The sequence below is a fragment of the Benincasa hispida genome, chromosome 12, assembly GCF_009727055.1.
Source record: "Benincasa hispida cultivar B227 chromosome 12, ASM972705v1, whole genome shotgun sequence".
In the NCBI taxonomy this organism is placed as follows: Eukaryota; Viridiplantae; Streptophyta; class Magnoliopsida; order Cucurbitales; family Cucurbitaceae; genus Benincasa; species Benincasa hispida.
In genome coordinates, this window is record NC_052360.1 from 24,322,213 (window position 1) to 24,349,763 (window position 27,551).

Genomic DNA, 27,551 nt, shown 5'->3' on the forward strand with positions numbered 1-27,551 from the left:
CTAGTTTTTTAGGATTTGAAGGAGATGGAAGAATAGAGAATATTGAAGGTTGCGTTTTATAGGTTGGTGGGAGAGAGGATGGTGACGTCAGGCGGCACTTGACATCCTCATTTATTAAGAAGACGAAAGGACGTGCCTAGGGTTTCTAGGCAATCGAGTGATATATGTTTTCGAGATGCGTCCTTTCAGTTTCGGTCATGTGTTAGCTTAAGTCCAACACGTCAATTTTATTCCCATCCTAAGCTTCTTTCGATTGTACACAAAAAAAATTTTAATCAAATAAAACTCTTAAATAAGAAAGCAATAACATTCATCAATCAACCTAAAATTTAACAAAAAGACAAGCAAACAATCAGAGTAAACTCAAACGCAGTGATAAAATACATAATGCAAAAGAAATGAAGGTAGAAGAAGCATCCTTGGAGTATGTGTTGATGTGAACGCAAGGAAGCTTCGATGCAAGCCTCAGTTGACTTTGCGTAATACGAGGGATGCCTTTCGTCGTTCTACACCATCTTTAAAGTAGGGCTTCACTCCTTGCCCATTTACCTTGAACGTATTTGTGCCATCCTCCCATGTCAACTCTACTCGTTCTTTGGTATTCCCTGAGGTTTTCATGTTGCTGGGCAAGACTCCAGGTTGCCGATTCTTCAACTCACTCGCAATCTACCCCACTTGTATCTCCAGAGTTCTGATGGAAGACACCTGGCTTTCAAGTGGAGATGTTGAACTCGACGCATGACCTTCTCTATTAAAGGGTTGTTGGTGCAGTTGCTGTGTTGGCTGGAATCCAAGCGACGGTCCTTGCCTCTGCTGTTGGTTTACCCCTGAGTGATATGGCTCCTGTTGATTACCTGCCCAAGAGAAATTTGGATGGTTCCTCCATCTGGGATTATATGTGTTTGAGAATGGGTTATTTTTAATAAAGCATATCGATTGTCGATTTTTTGGGCAATCAGAGTAGGAATGAGGATCTCCACAACCCACACAGCTAACCATGGGTTGTATGAATGTTTCTACTCGATTTACCTTTTGCGGGTTTAATGCGTTCCCTAGTGACATATTCTACAAAAGGTTTGTCATAGTAACCACTTGTGCAGATAGCGTGGCTATTGCGTTACAGCCAATAGAATTCACATTTTAAGATCGCCTCTTCCTTTTTGCTCTTGCGTCGTAAGTGTCATCCACCCATTCCATATTATGCTTGGCTATACGGTTCAATATTTCCTTAGATTCAGTATAAGATTTGTCCATGATACCACCAGCTGCAGCTGCGTCGGCTGCCATTGAGATGCTCTGTTTAATCTGCCATAGAAAGTCTCCATCTGGATGGTTAACGGTAATCCATGATTGGGGCAATTCTTGCCTAATCCTTCAAAACACTCCCATGTGGCGCTCAAGGTTTCAGCTTCTTCCTGCTCGAAGTCTATGATCTCTCTCTGCCTCCTTGCGTTTGTGGTAGGTGGAAAGTATTTCTGCATGAATTTCTCCACCAATTTTTCCCAGGTTGTGATCTCACCAAGCTCCAAAGAACTTACCCATTGCTTTGTGTCATCTCTAAAGAATATGGGAATAAAGATAGCCTGATAGTTTTTAGGGTGATTCCAGAAATCACAAACGAGTTGCACATCTCCAAGAAACGTACATGTAGGCATGAGGGTCTTCTTCCCGAGCACCCCCAAATTGTCCAACTGTTTGAAGCATTTGTAACATCACAGATTTCATCTCAAATATTGTCTCATCTAGCATTGGGTATATGATCCCTAGGGAGAAATCATACAACCCAGGAGACGCATACTCCCGCATGGGACGCGTATTACTGTTTGCCATTATGATAGGATTTTGCACAGCGTGGGCTAGCTGTTGAGCTAAGTTTTGATTCGCTTGTTCGTCCGCCATTTGTTGTTACTTGGTTTGTTGTCTGAGCAGTTGTTGCCTTAACCTATGGTGACGATTAGATCGATTTCTTGGTCGGAAGGTCCTTTCAACTTTGGGGTCGTATACAAGTTCAAAAGTGCTCTTCCTGCTCATAAACGTTTACAAGCTTCTGCTTAGCTCGTAATACTTGTTCGTTGGTTTCGTGATTCGAGCTTAGAAGTGTATTATATAAAATGATTGGAAAAATAAGTGTAAATATGAATGATGCGTTGATGCACTTATGATGCATTAGTAACATGTTGACGCGTTAGTGATGTGCAACAGGACGCATGACACTCCTCTATTGACGTTTAAGTTTTCCTAAATTAGATCCAAGTATAAATCCAACTCAGGTTCTTGGTAAGTCCAGGGTCGAACTGAGAGATTCAGATTAAAGCTAACGCAGACCTTGCATTGTAACTATTGTAGAGATATCCTAAGTGTATGTAGAAATGATTTATTTACACTAAGCTATTATGTGTGTTTGTGCAAGAAGATACAAAAGGGTCGAGTAGAGAATGAGGGGTCGTGTGAAAATGGAGTTTGATGCAAGTGATATGCGTCGATCTAAGTTAGATGTACACGAACAAGAATATGATGTGAATGAGATGACATGTTTATCTCAATTTATGTGTTAGTCTCTATTTGACACTTCTCAATGCGAATATCATACAATACCTATCTCTAGGATGTATGCGTCAAAGACAGGATGCAATAAAACACCAGTGCGTCTATCTCTAGATGTACTAAGCGTTTTTAACTTGATGCTAGCTTACTTATTCTCTCGAATAATTTAAGCTAAAGCTGCTTTTACCAATTGATTTAGTTGACTTAAGCGTTCGAAATGGAATTTTGCATGAGGTTATAGATGCATCCAACATAAACAAGAAATAAACAATGGCAAAGTATGATAGATCGAATATGTGAATTTATAAAGAAACTGATTGTCTTTACAAAACCAATACTTAATCAAATGAGAAGATGAAAGCAATAAGTAAGATGAAATGAAATGAGTCAAGTCGCAAAGTACAATCTTTTGTCCTCTTTGGCTCAATTCTAGTCGTGTACAACCACTTGTGGAAGAATTGGAAGAAATGTCTCTCTCAAGCTCAGCTTCCTCCGCTCCTTGATCGGCGATGGTGGTGGTTCTCTTCCCTCTTGTTCTTCTCAGCACCACAGCACAGCTCTAAAGATCTAAGATTTTAAACTAAGACTAAGCTTCAGAACTCAAACTGTTCATCTGGTGGGATTTCTTCTATTTATAGGCGTCGGTCTTCTCCAACTTGATGATGGGCAACATTAAATTCCATACCCTGGTCAGCTGCCTGACACTCAGATGCTTTTCAAACGCCGCCCATTGCAAATGCTCATGCTTGCAAGTGGTGATTTGACATAAACAGCCTGAATCAATGAATCTTCCTTGCGTTGAATCTCTCCGATGCATGCCCCATGCGTTAGACTTTGCCTATGACACTTTTCTTAATCATGTGTTAGCCTTTTATTGAGATCCTTCAATATCATGCGTTAGTGCCGCAGTATTTTAGCAATAAACATTCTTCTGCATGTGTTTGATAGTGTTCGAGTAATTCCATGTGTTTTCTCTAAAACTGATTAGATTTTTTCATTAAAGACCCTAATTGTTCCAACTTTTGAGGTATAATAACTTGTATTTCTACAAGTTATCAACATGATATATATATTGTTCCCGAACTAAAGAGGAACCTCATTTCTGTAAAGTGTTTATTGCAATGTAAATATACTCTCTCTTTTAATATGGATAAAGCGTTTATTCATAAAGATGGTGTTTTTATTTGCACAGTAAATCTGGAATCGAATTTATATGTGCTAAGGTCATTAGCCATTAATTCCCTCCATAATACTGAATTGTTCAGAACTGTCGTAACTCAATCAAAAGAAAATGCCCAACTTTGGCATCTTCATTTAGAGCACATCAATCTTAATAGGATTGAAAGATTGGTGAAGAATGGACTTCTAAGTGAGTTAGAAGAAAATTCTTTACCAGTGTGCGAATCTTGCCTTAAGGGTAAGATGACTAAACGACCTTTTACTGGAAAAGGTTATAGAGTCAAGGAGCCTCTTGAGTTAGTATATTCTGACCTATGTGGTCTTATGAATGTGCGAGCCCGAGGTGGCTATGAGTATTTTATCAATTTTACTGATGATTACTCCAGGTATGGGTATGTTTATCTTATGCCACGGAAGTCTAAATTCTTTGAAAAGTTCAAAGACTTCAAGGCTAAAGTTGAAAATTCATTGGATAGACAGATTAAAACACTTCGATCGGATCGAGGTGGAGAGTTTTTGGACTTGGCATTCTAGGCCTATTTGATAGAACATGGAATCGTTTCCCAACTCTCAGCACCGGGTACACCTTAGTAGAATGGTGTAGCGAAGAGGAGAAATAGGACCTTGTTAGACATGGTTCGCTCGATGATGAGTTACGCTTCCTTACCAGACTCGTTTTGGGGTTTCGTAGTGGAGACTGTGGTATACATACTCAATTGTTTTCCCTGCAAGAATGTTGCAAGAACACCTCTGGAGTTGTGAAACGAGCGTAAAGCTAGTTTACGTCACTTCTACATTTGGGGTTGCCCTGCACATGTGCTTGAGGCTAATCCAAAGAAGTTGGAACCATGGTCGAGTTTATGCCTCTTTGTCGGCTACCCCAAAGGTACACGAGGGGGTTATTTTATGATCTGATGGAAAATAGGGTGTTTGTTTCAACAAACACGACTTTCCTGGAGGAGGATCATATAAGGGAGAACAATCCACGAAGCAAAGTCGTGTTGCGTGAGCTTTCCAATGAAACTATTGAAACTTCAATAAGAGTTGTTGAAGAGTCTGCTACATCAGCAAGAGTTGTTGATGGGAGTTCATCTAGTAGGTCGATTCCATCTCAAGAGTTAAGGAAACCTCGACGTAGTGGGAGGGTTGCGAACCCACCCGTTCGCTATCTGGGTTTCATGAAAATCCTTGCTATGGTAGCAAATGGCGACGTTGGGGATCCGTTGTCTTATAAGAAGGAAATGGAGGATGTTGACCGAGATGAATGGGTCAAGACCATGGATCTCGAGATGGAGTCAATGTACTTCAGCTCAGTATGGGATCTTGTAGATCAGCCTGATGGGGTAAGACCTATAGGTTGTAAATGGATGTACAAGCACAAACGGGGTGCTGATGAGAAGGTACAGACCTTTAAGGCTCGACTTGTGGCAAAGGGTTATACCTAGGTAGAGGGAATCGACTATGAGGAGACTTTCTCACCTGTTGCCATGTTAAAGTCAATCCGCATCCTCCTTATTTGTAGCTTATTTAATTATGAGATCTGGCAAATGGACGTCAAGACGACCTTTCTGAATGGCAATCTTGAGGAGACAATTTACATGATGCAACCCGAGGGATTTATAGCCCAAGGTCAAGAACAAAATGTTTGCAAACTAAATCGGTCCATTTATGGATTAAAACAGGCGTCTCGATCTTGGAACATACGGTTTGATATTGCGATCAAGTCCTATGGTTTTGACCAAACGTTGATGAACCTTGTGTCTACAAGAAGATCATCAACACTTCAGTAGTCTTCTTAATGTTGTTGACCCGTTTACAAAGGCTCTCATGGCTATAGTGTTTGAGGGTCACCTACGGAGCATGGGTCTACAAGATCGCACGCGGCTGGACTATGGCAAGTGGGAGATTTTATTGTACTGGGCTTTTATGCCCTAGTTTATTGTTTTGTACTAGTTTATTGTACACCCCACTTTTCTTTAGGACAAGTGGGAGATTGTTGGGCTTGATGTCCTAAAGTCTAGTTTATAATTGGCTAATGTATAAGATACATTAATTTTGGAGGAAATTAGATATAAATATGATTTATATCAAGTAGAGGAGAAAATACTATAGTAGATATGTGATATCAAACTATAGGATAAAAATATAATATGATTATATTTATTATTAATAAAGTGGTTAATTATATAATAATTAAGCCATTTTTCACGTTCAGACGTGCATTAGTGGGGCAACATCAGTTATTATAACCGATGAATTAAAATGAAAATTGTTTTCAATTTTGAATGGTTCGTCAAATCATCCAAAAAGAAATAGAAGATCACGTTGGTGAAAAGTAAATGATCACTTAAGTATTTCGAGAGCCTATACGATAGTCACTCTCTACCTAAACGATCGTCCACCTCGCGCCTAAACGATTACACACTAGTTCCTACACGATCGGGTAGCTTCCCTAAACGATCGTAATGTGTGCTGAGTTTGCTAAACGATTGTATATCTTTTTCTAAACGATTGTTCAATAAAACCCACATGATCGTATAGTTTCTCCTAAACGATAAGTACCGTGCCTTGCGATAGCACCTTTTCCTCCCACTTGCTTATCGCCACACGATCCCTGCTTCCTTCTTCCTCTACCAAATTCACCAAAGCCCACACTTTGGTTTTTACACTAAGAATACCTGAGGCTCTTTTCTGATGGTATCGTCCCCGTGTGCGTTTTGTGAGTTCGCAGTTGTTCGTGCTACTGCAGTCGACACATCTATTCGGGCGTTGGTTGATCGGGTAGATGTTTTCACTGCATTGAGTTCCGAAGTTTGAAGAACGTCTTCAATGGTGTATGGCAACTCTCTCCCTCGTTTATTTTTGTTCAAAGCATGCCTTTAATTGGTTTTTTGGTTGCATAACTGTGCGTGTGATGTATATTGTTGTATTTCGGTCACTGTGAAATTCGAGCAATCCGAACACGCTCATGGAACTCTTCGGTACGAGATCTTTCAGAAGAAGTGGGTTGTTAGTGAGCTACTTAGAAGAAGACAATGGAAAATCCAATTTTTTCCAACTTTGTGATTTTTCTCTTCTTTTTTCAATTTTATCAAAATTGATTTCACAAATCAATTTTATTTAATAAAATTGAAAATATTATTAATTTTTAAAAAATTAATTTCATAAATTAATTTTCTTAATAAAATTAATAAATATAATTATTTAAACATTCTTAAATAATTTAATTTAATTTAATATCAAATATTAAATTAATTTGTACACAATTCCATCTTCAAATATTTAAATCATATTTAAATATTATTTCTCCAATTTCATTTAATTCTAATTTGAACACTTCAAATTAACTTATCACGCTATTCTAGAGCTTATCTATTTACGAGCTAGCAGGGGGACCTCGCAGACCTACAGATCATGGGCTCCAACGGTCCAAGATTAATCGGCTAAACTCATTAGACCGATCTAACCCCCATTCGCTAACTAATGAGTGATTCCACTAAAGCCCATAGCTGAACTCCCCTCACTGTAGATATATTATGTCTACTTGATATAACCATGGTTAGTAAGTTAACCCTTCACATGTTGCTCGTAATAACGGCTGGGTCGAATCTCTGTTTTACCCCCAAAATGACCTCTTGTTCCTTATGTTCCACTGATCCCCTAATGAACAATTGATTTGTGATCCAATCAACAAATCAAATCCCTCTCAGGCCAATGAGAGAGTGAGGCCTTTTGTTCAAGACCCAGAATCAGCACTTGAAGGGAACAACCTCTCTACTAACCCTAATCGGGTAGGAGTGAATTTCGTCCTGTACCATATGTTCCCAGCTATTCATCCGATCTTATCACTAAAATGGTAAGCTTATTGAGTAGAGGCAGTTGGTCTACTCTCACCATTTGCAGATCAAAGGATAATCCCAAACAAACAGGAGTTCATAGTTAGCTCAGGATTAAGGTCAAGTTACCTAGGTCAACGCTTTGAAATAGTCAATCTTAAACAGTAAACAGCATTATAAAGTAAGAGAGACTGGTTTTGTGGTCCAATCTTGCACAAAACTCATTTACACAGGACACCTCCACTTCTCATGTCCCAACATGAAGAAATTAGGATCACTACATTTGTAACACTTTACAACTCTTTGTAACAACTACAGAGTAGGTCGCATCCAACAGTGTTGCCAGAATAAGACACCCAACCTTATTCATATATTATAGATCATTTTGACTATTTACTCGAACCTGATCCACTTGTATGTCTCCACATAAAGTTCAAGTAATTATGTAATAGTCAAGGGACTTTGGTTTATTGGATTTCTAAAAAACAATATATTCAATAACAACTTTATTGAATTTTCAGAATAAGTTCTATTGTTTACAAACCACGAGTTTTAGGACATAAAACCCAACAGCTTGGTCGTCACTTGGACCTCTTTGGGTTCGAGTTACCTGAAAAAGGTTAGCTAAGATCAGCTCAACAAGAAAAAAAAGAAAGGTACTCTGTTGTTTACAAAGGTGGAGATTGTTACAGAAAGAACCGAGACAAAAAGAAATGAAGTTACAAGTAGTTGATCGTTGTCGTCTCTTTCTGCTTTGTTTGTTGTAACCACTAGAGCTTCTTCGTTGAATATGAACGCCTGTATAAAAAGAAAATGAATGAGAGAATAATAAGAACAAGAGAGAGCAAGGCATTCATCTATAAAGAAGTTTAAAGAAGAAGTAATAAAAAGAGACCCTCTCGATTTGCACAGTAGACATAGGCCTTTGGCTGAACGACTTAAATACTTGTGTTGTTTCTTTCTTTCTCTATGATCGTCTAGCTTTTACTTAAGTATCGTGTATAGACGATCGTCTAATTCCGCATTGCATCGTCTATATGATCGTCTAGTTCCTTAGCTATCATCTATATGATCGTCTAGTTCCATTCAACTATCGCCTACATGATCGTCTAGTGCTTCTTGATATCATTTACATAATTGAACTATCGTCTAGTCCCTTATAACTTCGTCTACACGATTGAGCTGCATACAGGTAAACGAATGAAGAATTTTGACGCTTAAAGAATACAATCTTCCCTTAGTCTTAAAGAGAAGTTGACCGTTAATGTTGAGTAATTTGGGCCTGCTAACAAGGAAATCATAGTTATCTGGGGCAACAACTATGCCTTTTAGTCTTCATGTTTATTTTGTCTAACTTATTTGATTATTGAGAGTATAGATAGTAAAATAGAAACTTTAATTATGATACTTTTGTGAACTTTTGATTATAAAATAGGTGTGTTGGGTTAAAATATCTTTAAGGATTGTGCCATTTCTTAGGATGAAAAAGTTCAGGAGAGTTATTTTTTTGTGACTATATTTGTGTTTTTTTGTTTAGATAGATATTATGCACTTGAAATTGGTTGGAAGTTACTTTATGAATTTTGTTTATAGATATTTATAGGTTCTTTTTTTCTTCCATCTTTATTTTTTTTCTATCATCCTAAGACATACATCGAAGATGCAATTGGAAGTACAAAGTTTTAATTTGTATGTACATCAGTTTATTATTTTTATTCTTTACTTCAATAATTTTACTTAACTTTTTGTTACTTAATGACTTTTTGTAGGTTGTTGAAGATATACCAATGAATGCAATGCCTAGACAATAAACCATACTAACTTGGAGTTAATTAGATTTATTATATCAACATTTTGTAATTTATTAAGTTTATGTTTTGTTCTCTATACGTAAGATACTAATTAATATATTTCTTTTTTTTCTTTTTGTTTTTTTTGACAATTTGAATATTGTATAAATGTTTATTAGATATATACATTTTGATTATGTGAATTATAAATACATTTTGTCACTTTTAATGTGTAGCAAGGTATGAAACACAATAATACCAACTTGAACATAATTGAGAAGATATAAAAAGTTCATAAAGAAAGCTATAAAAATTTTAAAAAGCTATGGAAAGAAAATTGTTTGAACATTTGAAGACTTATTATAGCGTTCATTAAACAAACACTTATAGTTTCAAATAAATGCTATAATAGATGAACAATAACCTCAATTTTGGTTATAAAAGCATTTTTATAGTTTTTTCAAAATACTATCTTAGATGATACAAAGATCAATTGTGGTTTGTAAAATGCTGTAAAAATTAAGTATTTCATAGCGTGTTACTAAATGTTACTAAAAGGTTGGACTTTTTATAGCATTTTAAAAATGCAATAAAAAACCTTATATTTTTAAAAGCGTGGGTTGTCACGACTTTGTAAAAAACGCTATAAAAAACCTATTATAGCATTTTTTTTGAAACTATCTTAGGTCTCTTTTCCTGTAGTGCTCTAAGCCTCATCTACTTCTTTTACTTTTGTTTCAAGATGAATCAATACGAACCATCTTCAAAGTTTAGATTTCTACTTCTTCAGCTCGAGCCACTCCAAATAAGAATATATACAACATCAATAAAATTTCATCCACAATAGGAAGAAACCCATAAGAACTTTTGGATCCAAAAAGAATGAAACCCACATAAAACTAATCTATGGCTTTTTATTTTTCCAAGTTCTTCTCTAAAGAAAAAGGACTTAACAAGTTGAATTAATACAAAATGGGACTGTTCTTCTTGAATATTAATACAAAATTGGACCAAATTAGTTTATTTGATCTAACAATCATGATGAAGACACACAACATCGGCGGGATTTGTCAACTCTTCAATTACACATGTTAACTTTTAATTAGTCCAAAATTTGATAATTTGTAATTACGACATTAATTTGAAAAATGACATAGCAATCATGATTGATCCAAAATCTTTCATTTGATTCAATCACTAATCTCCCAATCAACGTAAGCAGTAGTTTAACTTCAACTTCAATTATAAATATTATAAGTTGAAATTAACAGTCCCAAACACGTATTGAACTTGAAAAAAGATCATCAGTCCCACGGTGGACAATTAAGAGATGGTTGGAGAAATTGCCTTCGAAAGAGACAATTGCAATATAGTTGAATATTTTGATAATATGTTAAAAGAAGAGGCGGCCGACAGATATATATATATATATATTGAGGTACTTAAATGGCAATTGTGAGAAAATTGGGAAATGGGGTTACCCGGAAATTTCATTTTTCACATTGAAAAATCTTATAAAGTAAACTATATAATTAATTAATTAACTAACCTAATCTGGAAAGTTGACTGAAAACTCAGCTATATCTCCATGGCAGCCGCAGTTCCCATTGCAGTTCCCATTGCAGTTTTTCGTTTTAAAAAATGACCAAAGTAAATTTCCTTGTATTCCCACTGCTATTTGCTTCTGCATTTAGCTTCTGCATTAGAGAGGCCATGCGCTTTAATTTCATCATTTACAATATATATTAGGTTTGGTTAGGCTTAAATTTGCCATTATTCTTATTGTTGTTGCTGTTGAAAGGTAGAAAATTAATTGGAAGGAGGTGGGAGAATGAAGCCTACAAAGCAGCAGCAGCAGCAAACCAATCAACAATATGCGGCGGCGGCGGCATCAACTAATTTTACTTTCGATCTTTCTAATGTCAACTTTTCCAGCTTTGACACTCCAAACCCACTTGCTAATTTTACGGCTCACACCCACGATTTGGAAGCTCCCCCTCACTCCAACAATTCCACAGATAATTTTGTTCAACCAAGTATGTAAATCTTTAATTCCTAACTCAACCATTTCTTTTTCTTTTTCTCTCTCTTTAATTTCAGTTGAAGGGTCAAGTTCGGCTTTAAACCGGTAATTGCTTTTCTTTATGACAATTGCATATATATGAAACCGCTGTCAATCTCTCACTCAAAACCACCCTTTTCGACCAACCGACCGAACATGTACGCACTATATATATATGAGTATATGTTATTCTGGGCAGCACAAAACCACCTTGAAAAACAACGGGTGGTTTCTTTTCTTATGCTGCTGTTTTTTTCAAGGTGGTTTTATACTTTTAACATTGAAAAAATATAATATGATTTCTAAATTTTTAAGGAAAAAACTCAAATTGCATCCATATATCATGCAGAGTTGCTACTCTACTCAATTAAAAATTATCAATTGGACAATTTATATTTTTTAAAACAATTATTAACACAAAATTTTGGAGGGATTTTCAAAAATAGAAAGTAAGGGAAACTATTTACACAAAATAGCAAAATTTTAATCTTTTTTTATAGAGACTGATAAAGTTCGATACAGTGTTAGATGTTAATAGAAGTCTAGCATTAATAGACGTTGATAGAAGTTTATCATTGATACAAACTGATAGAATTCTATTAGTGTCTATCTATATTTTTTTTATTATTTCTATAAATAGTTTGACATTTTTTCTATTTGTGAAAATTTTCATTTTTTTTCTTTTATGTGTAGAGGAAAGGAAACATAGACCTAGTTACAATGACACCCAAGTATTGCTCTTTTTTTGTTTATCTTCTTCCTTCTCTCTTGCTTCCTTTGTGGGAATTTTTTCCTAGGAAACATAGACCTAGTTACAATAACACCCAAGTATTGCTCTTTTTTCTTTTATCTTCTTCCTTCTCTCTTGCTTTCTTTGTGGGAATTTTTTCCTAGTAAATACCATATCTTCAGTCCACACTATAAATTTACCTTCTTAAATATTTGTATACCCACATTAATGTGTCCCACTCTATTTTTAAAAATGTGTTGACTTGGCACACAATAACTAGAGTCAATATGAAAAAATGTTAATAAAACCGTATATGAAAATTTCCCCTTCTTTATTAGTTTATCTAACAAACCATTACTTTCTTCTCTTTTCACATCTCTCATTCTCTTTGTTTTTGTTCTGTCTTCTCTACTCCCATCTTTTCTTCTCTCTTTTCATCCCTCCCCCTTTTTTTCCTCTCTCCTCTTTTCTTCTTCCCTTTTTTCTACTCTATTCTCCTTTATTTTTTCTGTCTTTTGGAGTTTTTTTCTCTTTTTTTCTTCCCTTTCTCTCTTCTGTCACACCTCTAGAACGAAAAGATCGATGCTAGTTTATCCTCTTCTATTTTCTCTTCCTTTCATACTTCTACCTCATTCTTTCTATGAAAGATGTATTTATTAAGTGTGTATACAAGGAACTATACAGGGGTATAAATACTTTATTAACACCCGAAGAATAGAATCTAACTAAATTAACCAAAACCTAAAGACTCTCCAAAGGAGACCTAGTATACAGGAAACTTAGTATTCACATGACTTAGTATACATTTGCACCCTCCCTCAAACTCAAGGTGGTAAGGTAGGAATAAACTTGAGTTTGTTAAGTAGTTAGAGAAAACAACCAGGAGGCAAAGGTGCAGTGAAAATCTCGGCAGGTTGCTCAACGGTGGAAATAGAGCATAACATCAGAGTTTTCGCTCAGGAGATGATGACGAACAAAGGGATAATCATTCTCAATATGCTTGGTGTGTTCATGAAAGACATCATTGTGAGCAATCTAAATGGCATTACGATTGTCACAGTGAAGTATAGTGGCAGACAACTGAGGGACTCCCATATCAGCAAGAAGCCAATGAAGCCACAAGAGTTTTGACGTAGCATCAGCCAGAGCACGATATTTTGACTCTGTACTAGAACGAGAAACAATGTTTTGTTTCTTACAACGCCAAGAAATGAGAGAATCACCAAGGTATAATAATCGGAGGTAGAACGCCGGTTAATAGGATCACCAGCCTAATCAGCATTAAATAGCCTGATAAAACTAGGAAAGACTGGGAAGAAAATTGAATTCCATGCCCCAAAATACCTTTGACATAAAGGAGGATACGAAGAACAGTAGTAAAATGAATGGTCCGAGGGCAGCCATGAACTAACTAACAATGTGAACAGCATATGCAATGTCAAGATGAGTAACTGTTAGATAAATAAGACTACTGACAAGCTGACGATAGAGTCTGGCATTCTCAAGTGGAATTCCATCAAACGGAGTCAAACGAATATTGGGATTGAGTGATGTTAGAGTAGTAGTAGAGTTAGCAATACTAGAGTGCCCCAAAAGATCTAAGGCATACTTTACTTGAGATGAATAACTGGCAGAGCTCAATGATACTTCAAGGCCAAGAAAGTAACTGAGTGAACCCAAGTCCTTCATCTCAAAGTGTTCTCTAAGATAACGTTGTAGATCATAGATAGCTTGAGGATCATCCCCAGTAATAATCATATCATCAACTTACAGGAGAAGAAGAACCATACCATGAGTTGTCTGCCACGTAAATAGTGTCATGTCATGAGATTTAGACGTATGTATATTCAAGTTGATAGCGGAACTAAAAGTTGCAAACCAAGCTCGAGGGGCTTGTTCCAAACCATACAATGCTCATCGGAGGAGGCATACTTTCTAGGATGGACAAGAGACACTTGGGGGCGGTTGCATGTATACTTCCTCAGATAAGGCCCCATTAAAGAATGCGTTCTTGACATCCATTTGAAAAAGTGGCCATCATTTAGCTACAGCAATTACTAAGAGACACCGAATAGAGCTTTGTAATATATCCCATACTCTTGAGAATATCCTTTTTGCTACCAACCGAGCTTTATAACGCTCAACAGAACCGTCAGTTTTGATCTTGTAGACCCACTTGCAACCAATGGGTTTCTTTCTAGGGAGGTAAGTCAACATAGTGCCATGTGTGCATTTTATTGAGAGCCTGAAGTTCTTCTTTCATAGCTTGCTGCCTAGAGGATTAGTATTTGCCTCACGAAAGAAGTTAGGTTCAACCAAGGAAATGATAATAGAAAAACAGTGAAAAACTCGAAGGTAAGTAAGAGATGCCCTTACCCTAGTGGAGCGTCGAATAGAAGAGGTAGGGTCATGAACAGGTCCAGAATCTATGGTTGGGACAGATGGATGATCAAGGTCAACAGAGACAGGCATAGACTATTCAAGTTCAGAATCATCAGAAGATGCAGAAGAAGAGAAAAGATCAAACGTACCGTAAGCATTATAGGGAAGATGACTCAAGAGAGAATCGTGAAAGGTTAATAGACTAGAAAACATAGTGTGCTCCCAAAAAGTGACATGGCTGGAGATATGCAATCTGTTAGAGAGAGGGTCCTAACAACGGAAACCTTTGTATTCAGTTTCATAGCCAAGAAAGCAACAAGATGGGCACGTGGTTCTAATTTGGTATATTCATTATGGTGAAGAAGTACAAAACATGCACAACCAAAGACCTTGAGGTTAGAGTAATCAAGAGAAGTACCATATAAGCATTCAAACGGAGAAGCATTTTGAAGAACAGATGGAGGAAGACGATTAATTGTGTAGACAGAGGTAAGAGCGGCTTCACCCTAAAATTTTGCAGGATAAGAGGCAGACAAAAGTTGGGTCCGGATGGAGTCTAGGATGTGACAATGTTTTCATTATGCTCGCCCATTCTGTTGAGAGATATGAGGACAAATGCGCTGCATAAGAGTACCTTGTTGGGTGAGAAAGGAAAGAAGCCTAGAGTTCTTATATTCCAAGGCATTATCTGTACGCAGAACTTTGATTGGGCTAGAAAACTAAGTGTGAACCATGTTAGCAAAATCAATATATATTTGAGACAGGGAAAAGCGGTGTTTAAGGAAATATATCCAGGTAAACCGAGAGTAATCATCAATGAATAAAAAAAAGTAGTGATACCCATTGACAGTGAAAATAGGAGCGAGTCCTCAAATATCAAAGTTAATTAAGTCAAAAGGATTACCTCTTATAGAACTAGACTGAGAAAAAGACAATGCGAGTTGTTTTGCAAGTTTGCAATTCAAGTAGTCAAAAGATACAAATTTAGAGACATTATTCAAATTATGACTAGAGATTAAATGACGAAGTTTTTCGAAAGAAGCATGATCGAGATGAAGGTGTCATTGATAGATAGAAAAATCGGTGACAAGGGCAAAAAAAGAACAAACAGGAAGCCAAAGAGATGTGAACTCAAACAATCTTCCCACTTTGCGGCCCGTACCAATCGTTTGTTGGTGACGGTAGATTAGAAGTCAATTTACTCAAAAACTAACATCCCTTGGACGTGATATGTGATGCATGTTCTAATTCTTGTCTATGCGATGATACACAAACAAGGCAACCACGTATCGTCATACCTATCTCTAGGGTGCATGCGATGCATGTTGACAAATAGAGCTTATCTCTAAGTCTCTATCTCTTGCTTATGCAGGTCTAATCTTTGCTCTCTTGAGTCTAGATTCTAATCTAGCTCTCTCAAGTCTTAGGTTCTTTCTTTAGACTCTCTCTCAAGTAGCTTTAAAGGGGTATTGGGCGTAACATAAGACAAGATAACCGCATGAACTTGGTTGATGTAAGAGTATTCTATCTCTAGTGAACACTGGCTTACATTGCTTAATACGACCAACCACTTACCCTCCCGGGTAGTTAGTTGTTGCTGAATTTACTCATATATAAGTAATACATTAGCCTATAGACAAGCATTGCCACAGCATCACACTAAGCAAATAAGATTTTCTCACACACTAACACAACGCACACCTCTCAATGGTTTGCTACATGCTTCATATCCCTAATCCACATGACTAAGTATGTGATACTCAATCAATCTCATTAAGTGATGCAATGAAGATGAAGATGCTAAGTAGAGAAAATAGAGATAGAATCGAAGGAAACATAGAAATGTATTGAACACAAAATGTATTAATTTCTTAATCACAAAATGTATACAATACAATATAAGAAAAGAAGGGAAAATGAAATGATCGGCTGGAAGCAATGACTTGCTTCCAGTGGATGTGCGTCAAGGCTGCCGGTGGTGCCATGGTTAAACAGTGGAGCTGACTCTCCCGAGATCTAGCTTCGGTTGAAGGCTCCGATCGTCACTCGAAATGGATGAAGGAGGTGAAGAACTCTCAAACGTCTTCTCATGCATCTTGTCTGGATCATAAGGATCCGCCCTAAGCGAACCTCAGGCGAAAACCTTAGATTCAACCTTGGGCGAAAACCCTGGATAACTTGAAATTTTGCTCATCAGCATCTTTATATAGCGCCTGGATCGCCGACAGCATTAATGGACTGCTCTGATTCTAACATTCCGCGCGTTAGTCCTTTTCTAAACCTCTGCTGCTAATGGCATGGTAGGTGAAATGTCAACATATGCTTCTAATCTGCTCGAGGTAAATGCGTTGATGCGTTCATTCTACCAACCTTGCATTGATCCCATTAGTATGCGTTATCGCATAGCCGCAATTATTTAGTGACTGCATTCCCTTAATATCGCAACTCTACACGATGACCGCAATCGCTCAACGAGCACAATTCCCATGCGATGGATACATGCGGTTGATTACCGCAACGTCCATGCGTTGATCGAACGCGTTTGCCTTGCGATGGAGAGTTTCTCCGCATGCGGTCGTCTATGCGGTGGTCCGGTTTCCGCATTTGCGTCCACTTCCTGCATTAGCTACAAAAATAGAACATTGAACGCATAATAACAGGTTAGCTGAGATTCAACATGTTGATCGCCGCAAGCTCATTTTCTCATGAATTCCTATCATAATTACCGCATATTCTGCTTAACGACCTTCATAATTATAAGTAAAAGGCCTAAGATGACATGCATTTCTGCATGTCATCATCTATCCCAACTGCGAATCCTGAACCTGACACCCAGTAGAAGAAAAGGACATAATTAAACCAAGGTCACACAATTTCACGATGGAGAAAAGATTAAAAGACAGATTTGGAACACAATAAGTATTGGAAAGCTATAACAGGGAAGTGTCAATGGAGCCAACATGGGATATGGTCATGCAATTACCATCAACGGCATAAATGGGAGGAAGAGATTTGACAGAAGTAGGTGCAAGACCTCATATGGTTACAACAAGCGAAATCAATAAGCCATTTATTACCTGGGGAGACCGCAAGCGTGGAAGAATTGGATGAAATCACATGTTTAAGCAAGTCTTGTAAGTGACTCATTTGAAAAGTAGACGAGGAAGGTTCAAAGACAGCAGCAGAGGCAGAGCCATAATTAGATGTAAAAGATCAAAACTTGGAGGTATGTCCTGGTGGACGCGGTGGTCTTGTAGGACAGTTGTCNTGGTGGACGCGGTGGTCTTGTAGGACAGTTGTCTAGAATATGACCTCTTTTGTGACAGTATCTGCACTCGACTTTTGAATAGTCAGCAAATTTATGCCCAGTGAGCTTACAATTTTTACAAAAGGAAGCTCCAGAACTACTAGGTATATGAGTTCTGGCGAGTACAACCTTCGATTATCAGGAAGAAGTGATGCCAAGACGTTTTTCTTCAAATAGATTTTTCTGAATTTTTGCATCTAGAGATGGAAGAGGGCTACAGTGGAGCAAAAAAAAATGACTCATATTCTAGACGAAGTCCCATAAGAACCTTAATAAGGTGAAAGTGATCAGTACTAATTTTAGCTTGATCCAATTGTGTCCAAATTGGCTAAAGTGTAGCCAAGTAGTCATTAACATATTGTCCCATCTCCTGAGTAAGATTATTCAGGTGTTGTGCAGTTGATAGTAGTGTGCTAAGCCAACGGACTGAAACTGGGTAGATAGGAAATCCCACAAACTTTTGGCATCGACAAACACATCAAACTGAATGTGAATGACCAGTAATAAATCTAGCATCTTCCTCAGTGGATATCTTGACTGGCTGGAGAATATCACCAGTGATGATTCGCCATAATTTATGCTCGATTAAGAAACTCTTCATTTAATGGGCCCAATTAATGCAATTTGTCACACCAAGAATAGTATTAATGGGAAAAATACATGATCCTTTTTCATGTGGCTTGGCGGCTTAGAAGGAGAAGAAAACTAGGGACAACAAAGGAGGCTTGACGGCTTGACGGCTTGGCTGAAGGGATCAAGGGTCGAGTTCTGGGAAATCGAGGATCGAGTTCGATCGACTTGGATGACAGGATCAAGGGTCAAGTTTTGGGAAATCCAAGATCGAGTTCGATCGAGAATCGAGTTCTGGATCGGTAATCGGAGATCGAGTTTGATCGTGGATCGAGTTCTAGACTGGGGATCAAGGATCGAGTTCTGGACCGGGAATTGGGGATCGAGTTCAATCGAGGATCGAGTTTTAAATCATATCGAGTTTTGGACGGAATCAAGTTCTAGATTAAGAATCAAGGATCGAGTTCGATCGAGTTTTGCACAGTGGGGGTCGAGGATCGAGTTTTTCACATAGGCTACAGGATCGAGTGTTTCACTGTAGGGATCAAGGATCGAGTTTTTCACGGTGGCTTTGGACAAGGGATCTGGGTGGTTCTTCTTTATGTCGGGGAGGGGTTCTAGGTGGATAGTCGGCCAATGACCAGACGGCAGCGATGACAGAGAATAAGAGAAAGAAGAAACCAGCTAGCAAGGTTCTGATACCATGTGAAAGATGTATTTATCAAGTGTGTGTTTACAAGGAACTGTACAAGGGTATAAATATTGTATTAACACCCTAAGAATAGAGTCTAACTGAATTAACCAAAACCTAAAGACTCTCCAAAGAAGACCTAGTATACAGGAGACTTAGTATTCATATGACTTAGTATACATTCACACTTTCATCACCAAATGGATCAAAACCAACCTACCGTCAATGTGGTCAACCGATTGACGTTCCAAACCATCTCAAAACCAATTATCACCTACTGACATATCGATTTTCGATGTTCTTATTGTTATGATTTTACCCTCATTTATATATCAACATTTAAATCTGATATACTTTATATTTTGGTATATTAGATATACTTTACACTTGGTATATCAATCAACTAATTTATCATTTTACAACTAATATATCATGACTTTAAATGTCTCATGGTGGACATTGTTTGTTTGATTTTGTTTTAATATAGAGTTATTTTCATTTAAATTTAGATGATTGATTTGGGTTTTTATACTAGTTGTGTTATGTTTTCAATATTAATTTTGATGGTATATCTTAATTACATTAACTTTTTCAATTGATATATCGAATTTAAATTTTATCAGTTGATATGTTTTTTTTCAAAGTTTTGATATGATTTTGATGGTATAGAAATTCAATCTAATTTGGTATATCAATTATGTAACATATATATTTCGTATATCTTATATCAATTGATTGTTATATACTAGTTTTAGAGAAAATAAAACTTATCAATGATATTGTTGATATATAAAATATGAAATATATCATTTAGAATGATAATTAAATATAACATTTGGTATTTCAATCGTATATTAATACTAATTCAAAACAAAATTTAAGTAGATCATTAGTGATAATTTAATTTGGTCTACCGTTGAAATTTTACATCAAAAGATTAAAAAAATAGTAGATCAATCATAATTTAAAGTTAATAACAAAAACAATGGATGGCAATAACAATAAATTACTAATACCATTATATCATCAATATACCCTATATACAAATGATAGATATGTATCAATAATAAATGTCTGTCATTTATATACATAGAAATAGTTTATCTGAAAATGTTCCACATTAATGCTAAACATAAAAATAGTTTTAAAATAGTTGCTAATAAATATAAAAAATAGTGTATCAATAATTAAAAAAACCATCGACATATTAATGGTCCATTAGTAAGATGAATAAAATTGTCCATCAACAAAAATAGTTGATAAATGATAGACATCTATTAATAATAAACGTAAAAATATTTTATGGGTGATAGACAAAAATAAAATTATTTGCATAAGCCTATTAATAATAAACTACTAAAATATGTAGTTTTTATTGATGATAGAAGCCTATGATGCACAACACATATATATACTATATAAATGTATTTCATTAGAAATGTAAAACATGTTGATATGTTTTCAGGAAAACAAAGAATTGAAAATCTTGAACAAAGGATTAATCTGTATCGAACTGCACTTGAGGGTGATTGGAAAAATGCTCAATCTATTTTGGTGAATAATAAATCATTGTTAACTGCTTCAATAACACGAGACAAGGAGACTGCTTTGCATATTGCCGCTGGAGCCAAGCACAGTGGTTTTGTGGAAGAGCTTGTAAAACAAATGAGCAAAGAGGAAGTTGCTTTGAAAAATAGACATGGAAACACTGCCCTATGCTTTGCTGCTGCTTCAGGAGTTGTAAAAATTGCTGAGGTGATGGTTAATAAGAACAAGCATCTTCCACTTATTCGTGGCTTTGGTGATGTTACTCCTCTTTTCATGGCAGTTTCTTACAAATGCAAACCAATGGCTTCCTACCTATTTTCTGTCACTCAACTCATCGAGCTAACCTCCGAGGAACAGATCGAGCTTCTTATTGCCACCATACATAGTGACTATTTTGGTAAATTCACTTCTAACAACTTGTTTTGTTTTATCTCCCCTATGCGTGTGCTTTTATATATATATAAATTTTCTCATAGGGTATCCTTTAGGTTCGGTTTAGGGTTGACAAAATTTTTCGTGGGGTTGGGTCTCCATGGGACCCCACTCGGATGGAGAATCCCTGATTTGAATAGGGATGGGGTTAAACTAATGACCTTTTTAGGGTCCTGTCCAAGGACAGGGAGGGGACCCCGTCCCGACCCAGATTAGAATTTTTAAATATATATATATATATATATATATATATATGGTATTTAACTTTTTACATTTAACTCAGTTTTTAGTTTAGTTCAATTTAAGTTCAACTAAAGTGTTCAAGCCCAGACCCAACCTTAATTTAGTCCGTATTAGGAATTAACAAGGGAATCCTTGTAGGGGTTAACACAGGAAACGAGAAATCCCACCTTCATCCCCGCCAGGGGGCGGGAATAGGGGTAAATTCCCCCATTGAGGATGGGGACGATGAACCCACCTCCCGGCCCTGACCCTGTTCCAACCCTAGTTCTGTTTGATTACCATTTAGCGGGCATTTGGGGTGCCGAGTCGATTATTATGTTTAGTGATTATTATAGTTGGTAGGTTATAATAGTTAATGAATTATAATAGTTAGTGTTTGAGGTGCAGATTATTTAGTTTGAGTTATAATAATTTGTGAGGTTGTAAACTATTTTAGTTTGGGTAAGAAGCAGTAAACACTATAGCAAAGAAAAAAACAGAGGATGAGTGACAAATAGTGAATGTTGTGGGAAAGAGGGTTATGAAATAGTATTTACTATACTTAATTGTAGGTTATAAATAGTTATACACACCACTATTATATATTTGGTACTCATAACATGGAATGAGTTATAATAGCTCACTCCACCACTTTCTGGTTGGTGTTCCAAACGGTCCCTTAATTTTCTTTATAAATAAGTTTTGAAACAAAAAATGTAAATTCCATTTGGTAACCATTTTGTTTTTTGTTTTTGTTTTTTGAAATTAAGCCTATAGACACTACTTACACCTCCAAATTTCATCATTTGTTATATATTTTTCATCAACAATTCAAAAAATTAAACCAAATTAAAATATCTTTTAAAAAGTTGTTTTTGTTTTTGGAATTTGGCTAAAAATTTAATCATTGTACTTAAAAAGATGCAAATCATTGTAAGAAATGTTGATGATATAGATTTAATTTTTTAAAATAAAAAAAAACATAATGGTTACCAAATAGAACCGTAGATTTTAAAAGTTTGTTTTTAACTTTTAGAATTGTACTAAGATTTTAACTGTTTAGTGCAGAAAGATAATTCATAATTAAGAAGTCATACACAAATATATTTTCTAAAAACTAAATGGGTTTTCGAACGGGACTTTAACTAATAAATTTCACTTCTCCTTTACAGATATAAGTTTGAAAATTTTGGAATTGAATCCAAGCTTGGCCACCATGAAAGACACAAAAAACAATAACGAGACAGCATTGCATGTCATGGCTAGAAAACCGTCAGCAATCGATAGTGGAGATCGGCTAAACTTTTGGAAAAACTGTATCACTTGTTAGTTTATACGTTTACCCTTTTAAATTCTTCATTTTGTCTATATATATATATACACAACTTAATTAATGACATAACCTTTGCTTCATCTTTGACTGCACAGTCGTGCAAGGGATCTCCAATAAAGAAGAAGAGATGAAGACAGTAGCCCGTCAATTAGTTGAATCATTATGGAAACATGCTGTATTTGAGTTTCCACAAAAAGAGTTGTTGAGCTTCATTAGACATCCCTCAAGATTGCTTCATGATGCCGCAAGTGTAGGAAATGTTGAGTTTTTGGTTTTACTCATTCGTAGATATCCAGATATTGTATGGGAAGAAGACGCTGATGGTAAAAGTATATTTCATGTAGCAGTTGAGAATCGACTTGAGGATGTGTTCAATCTAATATATGAGATTGGTGGGCTGAAGGACTTTTCTGCAAAATATAGAACCACTGTTAAAGGAAAGTATAATATTCTACATCTGGCTGCAAAACTGGCTGCTCCTAACCATCTCGATAGGGTCTCAGGAGCAGCCCTTCAAATGCAACGTGAATTACTTTGGTTTAAGGTAACATACTTAATCACCCATTGATACATTATATTACAAACCTTTGTTTTCTCTCTCTCATGAGACCTTTCAAATTGAATAATGAAGGAAGTAGAGAAGATAGTCCTGTCGTCCCAACTGGAGGCCAAATGTGAGGATCCTCTAAAGTTGACACCGCGCGAGTTATTCACTAAAGAGCACAAAGATCTTCGTAAAGATGGCGAGGCGTGGATGAGAAACACAGCAAACTCTTGCATGCTTGTATCAACTTTAATTGCCACAGTAATATTTGCAGCAGCCTTCACAGTTCCTGGTGGTGATAATAGTGAAGGCACTCCTATATTTCAAAAGAGGTTTTGGTTCACTGTGTTTGTTATATCAGATGCAGTTGCTTTGATCTCAGCCTCAAGTTCAATTTTGGTTTTCTTGTCGATCCTAACGTCACGCTATTCAGAAGATGATTTCTTGCATTCACTGCCCTTTAGATTGCTCATCGGACTCACTTCGTTGTTCATCTCCATTGTGTGCATGGTGGTGGCCTTTAGTGCAACCTTCTTTATGCATTACCACAATAATACAAATACGTGGGTTCCTACCACAGTGGCTACAACAACGATTGTTCCAGTTTGCTGCTTTTGCGTGCTTCAGTTTAAACTATGGGTCGATATATTTCACAACACTTATTTGTCTAAGTTTCTTTTCAGGTCCCGTCAGCGTAAATTGTCCTCATCATCTCCTCTCACGGTTTTTTTCTCATCATCTACCACTGACTCTTCCCCTTTGCCCTTACCCAACTCTATTATCTGCTCTACGCCTCATTCTGCACGTGATTCTGCATCTTGTTCGCAGGATTTCAGCCAATTTACTATAGACTGGTTACCGACCAACACCATTAACGACTCTAATTAACTCCATGCATGCAGAATTTTGGATTCACCAAAAAAGAAAGTTTGCTTTTTTTATTTTTCTTTTTATGCATAGAGTATTATTCTTGAGGTGTAAAGAAAATTTTTTTAATGGTTAAGGCTTGAAGCTAGCTAGTCACTTGTTTAAGAATAATTATTTTAAATGTGTATAGCTATCATGGATCACAATAGTGTTAAAGGAGGATTTAAACCACATGTTCCCTCCATCGCATTTCTTTCTTGGTATAAATAAACAAAGTTTAAAAAAAACTATCAAATGTTGAAGTCTACCACTGACAATCAGTGATAGAAAATGATAAAAGTAGATTTGTATCAATGATAGATAGTGATAATCTTTTATCATTATCTATCAATGATAATTTGAGTATTTTATTACTGTCTATCACTATCAAATATTGTAAATGTCTATCAATGTTTTATTTTTTAATATTCTTTCTTGGTATAAGTAGACATAAAGGTAAAAAAGAAATTATCAAATGTTGACATCTACCCTTGATAGCGATAGAAGTTTATCACTCTCTATCAGTGATAGACTTACACATTCAATCAGAGAAAGAAGTCTATCACTGATAGAGAGTGATAAACTTCTTTCTCTGATTGAATGTGTAAGTCTATCACTGTCTATCAATGTTAAAATATGTCATAAGTTTCTATAAATTATATGTTTTGTTATTTGAGTATTCTTTCTTTATATGTATAGACCTCTAAATTTGTCCGGTATTTTATTTGTTCATCCTTATTTTTTTTTTAGATTTTGCGTAATTGTCATGATTTAGAATTTGCTAGCTTTTAAGATAAAATAACAATAAATAAATAAGTAAGCCTTTGAGTAATTAATATAATATTGAAATAATTTATATCTAATCAAATTCAGAAAGAATTAATTGTGTCAAAATATTTTTCAAATCATTAATTAATCTTCCATCAGTTTTATTAATTCCTTTTAAATTTAATTTGATTGATTTTTCTTAATTGAAAAGGCTTTGGGTTTTCTATAAATTGAGTGACCATGAGCCATTTGAACGTATACAATATCACACTTAAAAAAAATGCAATTGGTAGCATTTTTAGAAATAATAACCAAGTGTATAACATCATTTAAAAAAAATTGCAAATATAGACAAGTTTATCAATGATACTTCTCTCGTTGATAGACTCCCAAGTCTATTAGTGATAAACTTCTATCGTTGATAGACTCTTACTAGTGATATGTTCTATCACTGATAGACTGCTACCAATAATATGGTCTATCACTGATAGACTATTTAAATTTGACCATATTTACAATTTTTTTATATTATGTTATATCTGCTAATACTTTGAGTGTAATGTCTATATTTGCGACCGTCTCTTAAAAAAAACTCTAGAAGTGTTTCTCTCCAATTTTTTTTCTCTCGTTTTCTTTCATTCTCTCTTGATTCTTTTCCTCTCTCGTATACTCCAACAATCTCTCCATTTTTTCTCATTTTTTATTAAAAAAAAATTAGGGTAATTGCAATTGGTAGCATTTTTAGTAATAATAACCAAGTGTATAACATCATTTTAAAAAAATTACAAATATAGACAAGTCTATCAGCAATAGACTTCTATCGTTGATAGACTCTTACTAGTAATATGGTTTATATCATCTACCAATAATATGGTCTATCACTGTACACTATTTAAATTTGGACATATTTGTAATTTTTTCTTACATTATGTTATATCTACTAATACTTTGGATCTAATGTCTATATTTGCAACTGTTCTTTTTTAGGCATATGTTAGATGTATCTCTTTTACATTCACTCATGACATTATAAAAGAATTTCAATCTGTGTAGCATTTTTATTTTATGGCAATTTTATATCCATATAGTTAGATTTGTATTAATAATAAAATCATTTGTGTGTTATGCAAAATTTAGATTCATGGTCTTTGTTCTTTTTTTTTTCTTTTTTTTTTTTTTAAGGATTTAGAATCATAGTTACTACATACATTTGAAACATTTATGGTTCAAAATCCCTCGAATAATGTTCATAAACGTGATTTTTGGAAAGTATTTGTTCATACATTTTTGTTCTTGTATTCGTTAATAATTGTTTGTGCATTTTTATTTGAGTTAATAAACATTTTATTCTTGCATAAAAAAACAAAGATTTTTTTGGACGATGAAACTCAAACTTTCGGAACGCCATGATTTGAGATTCTACCAATTTGGTTTTAATGTTTCTTATTAAATAAAATTTTGATTAAATTTCTTTTTTTTTTCTTTCCTTTTATTATATTTTATTCTTTTTATAGTAAAAAATTTAGAAAAATATGCATTTAAAAAAATTTCATAAAAGGCATTTTTTTCATTGAAAGTAAATTTTGAATTTCAATAAATCAATCCCTGATATTTCTTTAAATAAAACAACCTAAACATAAAATTGATTTCGTAAGATTTTTTTCTTACAAAAAAAATAGCAATAAAATTTTCCTTCCATACTTTTCTTTTAAATAATATTTTTCTTAAAAATACAAATAAAAAAGGTTTTCGCAAAACATTTTTCCTAGGTATTTTTTGTTTAAACTTTCTTATGACGAAAATTAGGATTTCAAAAGGTTGATTCCATGATATTCTTGAGGTGATTAATTTATTTTAGAAGGTCAATTTAAATTCAAAAAAAAAAAAATCAATGGTCTTTTACCACTCATAATTATTGTTCATCATTTATTTTCATAGTGATCAATAAAATATGGGAAATTTAAAAATCAATATAAAAATCATCATTTTCTACAAATATCATTTTCTTTAAATTAACAAGAGAAAAGTAAACTTCAGGAATGCAAATACCTTTCCCATATATAAAAGACCCATGAACCTTTATCTTCGTTTGCAGACCATTTTAGTATATTTTTTGCCAAGTCATCTCCTCTAAATCAAGATTGGTGGTGACTCCATTTTCCTTCTCTTGGGAACAAAGTCGGTCGCTCCGCATCGCAAACCCATAACGACGGTATAAATAGACAAAGCTTAAAGATAACCTATCAAACTTTGAAGTCTACCACTAATAGTTAGTGATAGAAAGAGATAGACTTCTACCACTACTAGATAATGATAATCTTTTATCATCACTTATCACTAATAAATTAAGTATTTTGTTATTATTTATCATTGTCTATCAGTTATAGAAAGTGATATACTTATATCATGATAGTCAGTGATAGCCTTTTATCATTGTCTATCAGTGATAGAATATGTCTAGAAATTGTATTTCTTGTCAACTTCTTTAAGTCAATTTACTTCTTTAAACCGGTCTACTATTAATAGTCAATTATAGTCTTCTATCACTATTTATAAGTAATTGAAAGTGATATATTTGTATCAATTATAATCAACGATAGTCTTTTATCACTATCTTGTTGGGATTTATGTCATAAAGCCTCGTAGTTAATTAATTATTAATATAGTATTTAATTTAATATGTAATAATGAATTATCCATTGCAGTA

At 35.1% G+C, this 27,551-nt stretch overlaps 1 protein-coding gene and 1 non-coding gene across 3 annotated transcripts; both read left to right on the forward strand.

The window, feature by feature from the left end:
• Positions 1-1,341: 1,341 nt before the first annotated feature.
• Positions 1,342-1,447, forward strand: LOC120068631. Its single transcript, XR_005479268.1, has one exon. It is a non-coding gene; the product is annotated as a small nucleolar RNA R71 (small nucleolar RNA).
• A 9,498-nt stretch (positions 1,448-10,945) lies between these two features.
• Positions 10,946-24,093, forward strand: LOC120068020. 2 transcript variants are annotated; one of them, XM_039019687.1, is made up of 6 exons: positions 10,946-11,385; positions 20,557-21,036; positions 22,466-22,618; positions 22,722-23,170; positions 23,258-23,733; positions 23,854-24,093. In XM_039019687.1, the coding sequence occupies exons 1-6, from the start codon at positions 11,181-11,183 to the stop codon at positions 24,056-24,058; spliced, it is 1,968 nt and encodes a 655-aa protein (XP_038875615.1). In that variant the 5' UTR covers positions 10,946-11,180; the 3' UTR covers positions 24,059-24,093. The 2 variants fall into 2 exon arrangements, with proteins under 2 accessions (XP_038875615.1, XP_038875614.1); XM_039019686.1 differs by having other exon boundaries at positions 23,258-24,093.
• Positions 24,094-27,551: the final 3,458 nt, after the last annotated feature.

Excerpts from the sequence above, each read along its gene's own strand:
- LOC120068020 (XM_039019686.1), top strand. The coding sequence starts at position 11,181 with ATGAAGCCTACAAAGCAGCAGCAGCAGCAAACCAATCAACAATATGCG. Across the intron at positions 22,619-22,721 it reads TTGGAAAAACTGTATCACTT|TCGTGCAAGGGATCTCCAAT; the intron begins GTTAGTTTATAC and ends TTGACTGCACAG. Across the intron at positions 23,171-23,257 it reads GTGAATTACTTTGGTTTAAG|GAAGTAGAGAAGATAGTCCT; the intron begins GTAACATACTTA and ends TGAATAATGAAG.